This window comes from Brachyistius frenatus, unplaced genomic scaffold (genome assembly GCF_029030835.1).
Source record: "Brachyistius frenatus isolate BFR_SWC_R1_liver_20210118 unplaced genomic scaffold, ASM2903083v1 Contig_9, whole genome shotgun sequence".
NCBI lineage: Eukaryota > Metazoa > Chordata > Actinopteri > Embiotocidae > Brachyistius > Brachyistius frenatus.
In genome coordinates this window covers 6,165,835-6,175,230 of record NW_027210608.1, presented here as the reverse complement: position 1 = coordinate 6,175,230, position 9,396 = coordinate 6,165,835, and the positions used below count along the sequence as shown (strand labels likewise).

At 40.5% G+C, this 9,396-nt stretch overlaps 1 protein-coding gene across 1 annotated transcript in view; it reads right to left on the bottom strand.

Annotated features, from left to right (window-relative positions):
* Window positions 1-1,144: 1,144 nt before the first annotated feature.
* Window positions 1,145-9,396, bottom strand: part of igdcc4 (immunoglobulin superfamily, DCC subclass, member 4) — a 49,350-nt gene continuing 41,098 nt past the window's right edge. The window contains exons 15-20 of the mRNA XM_069690488.1: window positions 8,517-8,687; window positions 8,194-8,328; window positions 6,473-6,575; window positions 6,060-6,291; window positions 5,802-5,930; window positions 1,145-4,354 (exon numbers count right to left, since the gene is read on the bottom strand). Coding sequence (XP_069546589.1) covers window positions 3,821-4,354; window positions 5,802-5,930; window positions 6,060-6,291; window positions 6,473-6,575; window positions 8,194-8,328; window positions 8,517-8,687 — 1,304 coding nt within the window. The 3' untranslated portion in view covers window positions 1,145-3,820. The remainder of the gene's footprint in view (window positions 4,355-5,801; window positions 5,931-6,059; window positions 6,292-6,472; window positions 6,576-8,193; window positions 8,329-8,516; window positions 8,688-9,396) is intronic.

Genomic DNA, 9,396 nt, shown 5'->3' with positions numbered 1-9,396 from the left:
GGCTCTTTGAGGTACCAACCATGCATTTTTGTTAAGAAAGTCAGGGACAATAAAAGTTTGAGTAAACACAATTATGTTGGTAAAAAAACACGTTTAGGATGTTTCATACAAGTCACGAGGAACCATTTCCATTTCCGCTGTTGATATATTTGAGTTGAGCTGGTGACATTTTTACAGTTGCATGGACATTGGTACAAACATGGGCAGGATTAGAGAGGGTTTGTCCACTCCCTTTTCACTGCTGGATGACTAGAAGAAGCCCACCTGAGAGAAGATGAGACATAATGAACAAAAGGGCTAGACTCAGTGCTTTGCTTGATTTCTGAAATGAATATCATTGTCAACAAAGCAATGCTCACCCCTTCTGTCCACCACAAGTGAAATTACTTAAATTAGTGTGTTATCAGCCTTAAAATAGTTCTTTTAATGTGAAGCACCAAAACTAACAAGAAACTTGCACCACCTGCAGTTTATCAAGCTGTGGTTTTGCCCCAAAGTCATGTGTGCTCGTCCACATTAAATAGGTGACAAGAATGTCAGCTTGGTGACATAGTGACTCCTTGCAGGCTAATCAGTGACCTCCTGTAGCTGACAAGCTATCTGCTATAACTGGTTGAGCTTAGACCACATATGAAGAAAGCCATAGCAGGTGATGCTGTCAGCCAGTGGTCTGCATTGGAGCAGAATTGAGAATCAGAGATTGACCCCATGGTCAAATTTTCATTCCCACTTTTCCAGTTGAAGCCAGGACCTTGCAATGATAAAAGGCAGGATGGAGCACGTGAGTAACACTAGAAACTACAATAGACTATCATCAGTATCCATATTAGCTAATGGGCTAGGTGTCTCATACACATTCTACTTAATCTTAGTTGTTGCATCACACCTGAATCAAAACAACATGGATGTGACGAGAGTTCACCCTCCTGGCCAGCCTTATCCAAATAGCTTGTCAATCCCTCCAGACCAGCCATGCCAATCAAACCAGTGACACCACTAAACATACATTCCTTTGAGGCCTAGCCGAACACTTAATGATGGAATTATTTTCAAAATAACACCCAGAACACAATGTAACCATCATGACTTTTGGAAAAAATGCACTGACTCAGTATTTCCTGGCCTTTCTTTGAATGGGAACCAATTGGAGCCAGAGAGGGGTTTTTTTTTGTAGCCAGCCCTCATAGCCCTCAGGAGGTACTCCATTTAACGGTACTCCCACATTGACATTTAAGCTGTTCTGATTGATGAGCACTAGTCAGTCACAAAAGCTGCATGAGCGTCTCTCTAATTTCTCTCTACTGCTCAGTTACTTTCAACCTGGCATTTTGTTCACCGTTGCTCACTGTTTCATTAAAAAGTTGTTGCAACTTACTGAAGAGAGAAAATAATTATTTCCAAACTAACAAGCATGCAAACTGACTGTTAGCGGTTTAGCTTTGATGCTACAGGGACAAAAACTTTGCATGATTTTTTTATTTATTTATTTTTTTTAATTTTTTTTTTAGATGTCAACATATTCAACTCGTTTTGCAAGTGTCTGCAAAAAAAACTATTTTTTTTTTATGGAGTTTTTTTGTTTTTTTTCACTAACAGGATATAAAATACGAGTAAATGGTGAAAACAGCTAATAAGCTACAATAGCTACCTCCATTATAGGCTCTCCAGCTTTCTGTCCTTATAAACGTCATTACTGTCAAGACAGCATGAAATCGTCAACGGAGGACTTCTTTTTCATTTTATAGTATGCAGTACACAGTGTATGTGTGTGTACTATTTATGTTAAAAAAAAAAAAAACTAACAAAAACTGTTGTAGTAACTCATTGCCTGCAGGTGGCACAAGTGTCACATTTCAGGAGCTATTCCTGTCCTTGCCCATAGATGCTGCTACTTTGACTGGAACTTCAGAACTGCAACTGGATGACAGAGTGTTGCTGGTTTCAGGTGCTTCACATCAAAGCCAATGTGTGTTCATGTTTTTGAGAACAGGAACATTACACTGAGAGACACAATCTATAAGAGATCCAAGACATAATTTCCAGTTTGACGTAACGCAAGAACATACCGTTAGTGTCGGACGATTATTTCTGAAAATACTAAAGGCTTTAAAATCAGACAAGTTAGGAAAAAAATCTCAAAAAGGTGCTAGTTACATAAAACTAATAAAACCACACTGGAAACCGTCCTGAAAAGAAATGAGGTAGTGCTGTTGACAAGGAGTAGGGATGCACCAGTCCACTTTTTACACTGCTCATACCAATACTGACTTGCCCTGCTTTACATATTAACTGAATTATGAAAAGCAATCTGATTGAATATGTAAGGATCACGTTCAACAGTTTGGTGTCCTTGCAAAAAAAAATTAAAAGGAGCCAATTATTTTCCTTTTTTTTCTTTTCCATCTGAATAAATGCAACAATTTTCAGTCAGATTTTGTTGTCTGACATGGCTCTGGTTTCAGAGAAAAGAATTATGGATATTTTCTCATACTGCTAATCAGATAGGCTTGAAGACTGAATTTCCCTTGAGTTAAAATAATGGCAAGCATTATACATAACACAAATTATCATGCTGAGTTGTGGCTCCAACTAATGGCACAATATCTTGAATACAGTATGGACATTGGTGCATCCCTAATTGGGAGCCAGAATTGTCTACAGATGGGTTGTTGTAACATCTCCTCTAGGTCTCCCACCAACATAATTAAACCAAAACCAAAATCAACATGTAAATACTTTGATTCCAAAATGAGATATCCACCATCTTTAAAACAGAAAAAAACACTTCACTTTTAAACAGAGTGTCCCTGGTTTAAAAAAACCCACATCTCCTGGATATATGGCATTTTGGAAAAGAATATGTGTACCGAATCTGTTTACCCGATAACTTTTTACACTTTGAGATCTTTTTTTTTCTCTCTTTCATGTCAACATGTTTTGTACTTTTACGGAATATAATAATCTATAGAAATATACAGAGGCTATAAACGCACCTAGAATAATTAGGCACCTGAGACCCCCACACTCCAATCAGGAAATGTGTGCAAATGTGTGTCTGCATGACTGTTTGAATCGGTGTGAAATATTATGGAATTAGCTATTATTTGAGCTCTCTGTGTGTGTTTCTCCATCTGTGTGTGTGTGTGTGTGTGTGTGTGTGTGTGTGTGTGTGTGTGTGTGTGTGTGTGTGTGTGTGTGTGTGTGTGTGTGTGTGTGTGTGTGTGTGTGTGTGTGTGTGTGTGTGTGTGTGTGTGTGTGGACCCTGAGACAGCAGGAGGCTAGAGAGAGACACAGGTTTTCTTCACACTCAGGGTGTGCAGATACTCCTTAAGGTTTATTCCTCAGTGCCACAGTAACGCAGCATCCACACATCAAAGCCCAATCCTCCCATCGACGATGATAGCCTGTCCAAGTGCTCGCTCACTCAGGGACCGTTCCTGTTTTTTTTTCCTTCTCATTCCTGAGTGGAACAGAGCCATGTGTGACACAGTCAGAATAGCCTCCTCCAATCCACTTCCATCTGCTTGGTTGAGTTAAATATTTATTTTCCTTCTTATGGATAAGAAAGATACCCAGAGGAAAGTATGGTTGCAATGCTAGAGAATGTACAGTACTCTACCACTAAAAATATACTGTGTGTATACACTGTATATACACATGTATGAAACAATGGATTCAAAGTACCTATAAAATTTTGCAAAGAAGAGAAAGAAATCCAATAATGAGGTGCATAAAAATAATCCTTAGGGATTCTTCCTGCATACATAAAAGAAAATCAGTCTGATGTCTCTAAGCGTGGCTGATGCCCTACATGCTGGGGCTATGGGCACAGATAACTGTGTGCTGCTGAGGTAGAGTGGACAAGGCCAGAGCTGACAAAGGGGGCAGGGGAGAGTCCAGCAGAGATGGTCTTCCCTGGTGCCGAAGGGCAGTGTCTGGAGTCCCCGTTTTCCAGATGCTCTGACCTCAGCACGGACCTCACAGTCTTAGGAGAGTGGAAGCCATTGGTTAGCCCCATGTCCAGCTGTGGCTCTGTGTCTGCAGACGGCTGTTGTCCCATGCCGTCTGTCTCCCCGTTGTGATTAGCCACCAACTTTATTGAGGGAAGACTCGAGGGGCTTTGGGCCAGTGATAGTTTTTCTAGAGGTTGTTCCTTTCCTGGCAGACTTGGCTGACTCAAAGGGGGATATGTGCCCTCTGATAATGAGGGTCCCTTGGTGGTGTTACAATCCCTCTCCCTCTCACTGCCTTCCTCCTCTTTCTCCTTCCCAGGGTCTGACAGCTCAGAGTGAACAATGACTTCTGCCTCGACCTGGTTACTGCACAGGGATGTACACAGACGATCCTCTAAGCCCTGAAACAAAACAATGTCACTGTTACTTGAGGCTTTTCTATTAGTTTATCTACCTGAGCAACTTTAAGTCTTTGATAGCTGCCCCTTTGTACATATCCCTGGAGAATGTGAAGATGCATGGAATGGATGTTTTTTTTTTTATCTACTTTCAAGTTAGCTTCAGCTGCATATCAAACTAACTAGCCTTCACCAATATTAAGTGTTACTTCCACGACCAAGAAGCACATAATCAACTAACTACAGTACGTCATATTAGGTCGATAAAATATAAATCATTAAGTGGATAATTAGATTTTATTGCAGTGGGGTTATATGTGGTACAATACCTGCATTAGATGAGGGTCGGCAACCCCCCAGTTTGGATAAGCAGGCAGCTGTAACAGCACAGAAGCTAACAAATCTACTGCCATGGACGAGGTCAGCAACAACACAAATTTTCATACTTTCAGCGCCTTACATTGATGCAGAGGCTCCTTGACAAAAACTGTAGTTTTACCTCACAGGGTCTTTGGTGATGTTTTAACATGTTTATTGAGAACTGAGACTGCAGTAGATCAGAAACTGTGAGGTAAAATGACCGTTTAAAAAAAAAAAAAAAAAGGGAGTCTGGTGGCTGTAATGCCAGCTACAACAATCGGACAGCAAGTTAAAGCGATGACAATTTTCATAATACAACATTTGTAGATGTTTTTTAGGTGGGCCTTTTTTTGGAGGCTAAAGTACGTTTTGTTGCTGATCCTGTCCACAGCAGTAGATTGCTTAGTTTCTGTGCCGATTTGCCTGCCTATCCAAACTGGGGACGTGCTAAGCCCCATTTACTGCAGGTACAAAATTAAAAAAATCAAGACTAACTGTTTTTAACCAGGCCTAACTACCTCTGACCTTTAGTACCAGAACAATCTTTCTTAAACATGGATCATCAATGGATGAGGATGTTGACTTGTAGCCTGCGACATGCAACTTTAGCCTCATTCTTTCTAACAATGTCACTTATGTTGCCACCCAGTGCATATTTAAGACCACATTCATAGGATTCTTCTCAAAAGCCAGTCAGCTTAAGACATTAAAAAGTCAACCGTTGGAACTAATGTTAGCTTAATTAACTATCTATCTAAAGCTGATTAAATCTGCTAGTGACAGCTTTCAATTAGGGTGGCTTAATCAATGGTCACCAGTCAGAAATGAGACACTGCTTTTTTTTTTTTTTTTTTTTAATCTCTGAAATCAAGTGGTCATTGTTTGAAACTCACTATAAAGTTCACTGGTATACCTGCCATTTTTATTTCTAAACTGCACAAGTGTTAGAAACAGAGACTGTGGGGGGTGGAGCTTATGTCAATTTGGAATGCAATTTGAGCCAGCAATGCTGAGGCTAAAGCTGCTGTCAGAGACTGGTTGATCGCTAAAACAGATAATGTAAGTCACTGTACTTAGTTCATTCATTTACCATGCCGTTATCAGTAATTAGCATGTTGAGAGCTCCATTAATGAGTGTTGGAGAGTCTTCTGTTATGGTGTCTCTGTATCTAGTGATTCTGTTGACCCAGTTATGGCTCACAGAGCCGTTCCAAGCAGCCTGCAAGATGAACAACACAGCGGAAGCATCAATTAGATCTGTTAATCAACATGCTGAAAAAAAGAAAAAAAACACCAAGAGAATATGCCAGGCCCATCTGAAAATGAGCTTCCCCTTTCAGGTTTTGACCTTGGGTTCAGGTGCCAGGGCTTCTTCCCCTTCCCCTGGATTAGCACTTGCCATTAGACTCTGCTCCTCTGGGGTGTCTGCTGGCAGCTGACCAGACTCTTGGCTGCATGAGGGCATCAGTGTCTCCAGCTCATGGCTATCACTGCACTCTGGCACAGTGGAGGGAACAGAGCAGCCGCCTCTCCTGTACTGAGGCGTCACAGCTGTGGAGTCCAGACCCCCAGATATCTCCCTATTTAGAACAGAGATAGAAAAGCAGACTGATACTAAAGACTGAAAGCGAATAGAGGTGCCTGGGTTGTTTTAGCTGTTTTTTTTGTTCGTAAAACAGCAGCAGTTTGGTGAACTAAAAGTAAAGTAAGTTAGATGTGAATAGGTACTGTTTGAGTACTGATGCTGTTGTGTTACCGTACCTGGATTTGCTGTTACGAAAGCTGAAACACATGCAGAGGAGGATGCATATTAGTCCCAGACACACACCGACAATGATGCCTGTCACTGCATGGATGTCCAGCTCTGTTAAAATATTAGACATGGAAAAAGAGCAAAACAAATAAACAACAGCCAAGGAAAGAGATTACACATGGCAGAAATATATCTAATCCCAGACATGAAGTTTATATGCCATATTGATTTTCGTATTTAATCCATTACTAGCTATTTTTGACTCATACCTAGAAGTTCCATTTTCAATAACCAAGAATTATAACAACATATCTGAAAACTGTCTGACATAAAAGTGACTGATAGAAAGTGATAATTTCTTTGTGTAATACAAGGTTACAGTAGCCAAGAGACACAAGACAACATTTGACGCGGGAGAGCAGACCTTCATTGATATTCATTTATGCTGGGTATTTTTGGCAATCTGGATTAGGAGAGTAGAGGAAACAGATGGCAGGAGCTCTCACCCACCCACCAGCCACCTCAGTTGTATTCACACTGCATACTGGCAACACTATTACACTCAATGTGAACAAAATAAACCTGTTACTCTGCCTTTTTATGAAGAGTTTTGCTTTAAAAAAAAAAAAAACGAAAAAAACAACAACAAAAAACACTGAATTTTGCTGCTTCTTGCACTGAGAAAAGTCCTGTGTGAAAGTAATACTGGTTGCTGGATTGCACGTACACCGTAATCCTGTCACGTACTGTACATGTGAGAGAAATAAAATGCCTAAATACGTAATAGTTCACTGTGCAATTAATGGCTCTCTGTTTAAAGACACTGCCTGTGTTTAAAGTCAAAATGGGCATTTAATAATTACAGGTAAAACTAAAATGCTAACTAATGGAATTAAAGAGTGCATAATGGTTAAACACAAAGTGACATGAAAATAAAGAAAGTGCTTTTCGCAGCAAATTCTGTTTGTACACTGCACATTGCTGTGTGGCTGATGGGGCCACCCCTTTGATATCCTCACTTTAATGTGCAGAATAGGAAAACAGAAATAACAATGTCCTGCAGAGCTACACTTTCTCTGCTGACAGGCACAAATAACACACATTAATTGGAAAGACCATGTATTTATACTGTATGTGTGTGGATACTGTTAGGAGTGGACAGTATGTGTGCTTGTGACAAAAATTAGAAAGCAAACGATTGATAATTTCTTGTTTTCTACTGTCTGCAAGTAAAAGATACATCTGAAATGTTAGGTATACAAATAAAAAAATGCCATCATTAAAGCATTTCAGTTAATCAATAGACAAAATAATTACAGAAATAAAGTTATTTTCTTCTCCAAGTGTATTTCTATAATAGAAATGCCTTTGTCCCAAATGAAGTGGTCAGTGCTATCTATTTTGAATCAAGCATTTTGAATCCTTGCACCCTCCTAACTTTGAGACAGCAATTTTCCTCTTCCTCCCTCCTTGTGTTGCTAATTTTCATTCACTATTTTTCGACCGTTGTGCTTTTCAATATTGCCAGACACATATGGTGTTTTGTTGCTCTTTAAAAGCTGGTTTAGTCTCTGTTGGTTAGATTTGATAAATTGTGACATGTGCTTTATTATTTCAATGTGAAGTTTACTGAAAATATTGAATATTACTGCTATTAGTGTTCTAAAAACTACTATGACTTCTCTCTTTATTATTATAATAACTTATATAAGTTCTATGTGACACGTACCATACTGCTGAAGGGGAGTGTGAACATCCTTTATAGGTGAGTAAGGTCCTGGCCCGACTTCAGTAGATGCTCCCAACTTAAAAAAGTAATGAGTGCCACTGGACAAACCCTGGACCTCCACACTGGTAATGGTCCCTGAGAAATACAGCGAGAGAAACTGTGTCAAGATACATCGTTGGTTATATAGCTTCAGCAGTTCCACAAGTTGAATTCAAGATCTTGTAAGGGGTGTGTTGAAATGTATCATCAAGACAAAAGTGAATATTTAAATCAAATGTCATTGAGCATGTTTTCCATGTTGTTTCATGCCAGAGATCACCCACCATCTTGAGAAAGGTTTTTCCAGAAGTTCTCAGACTGGCTGAGGTTGCCACTGTACAAAATCCTGTAGCTGATGATGATACCGTTAGGCTCCAGTGGAGGGCGCCAGCTCACCAGCACAGAGGACGAGTCCAGGGCACTCAGCTGCAGCTCCTCCGGAGGTGTGGAGGGCCCTGAAGGGGAAAGGAGGAGCGGGTCAGTAATTAGAGGCCCAGAAATGAGGCCTCACAGCTGGGGAACGTATATTGTCTTGGTGGGGATTCGACATGTTGTGTGACAACCATCTGTGTCCTCATGTCCCTGCCACCTGGGTACAGGAGAGAGGAGACGAGCTTGGTAATGGGGGACCGGGCGAGGGCTCAGGTGATGACACCTCGTAGTGAAGAGCATGACTGGTGGTAATAATGTCCTTAAAAGAACCCAAATACCCTCACCTAAGTGACAAGACAGTCACTGGCCAACACGAGAGCCACTACTTCGCCAGGGTGTTTCATTACAGCCAGTTATCAGCCACCGTTGCCAACCACTAATTCCCATGTTCACTGGCCACTGGCCAGCCAACACACTGATTTTCACATGAGTGAGCACACACTCACTCAAATAAACAGACACACTCAAGCACACCCTCATGTGCATATGCCGCAGCATCTGTAAACCTCAGAAAGCACCTTTACCTCACTAGCTGGAGAGCAAGATTGACATTATTAAATAAAACTTGCATAATTAGCCTCTAAGTGCAGCTAAACCACCAAAACCTTCTACAAACATGAATGTGCACTCCAAGAACAAGAGCAAATTAATTATTTATAAGAGGCATCAGGAAATGTATTTTAGCAGGAACCATACAAATGTTTGGCATATTTTAAGAGCAACTGTTAATTT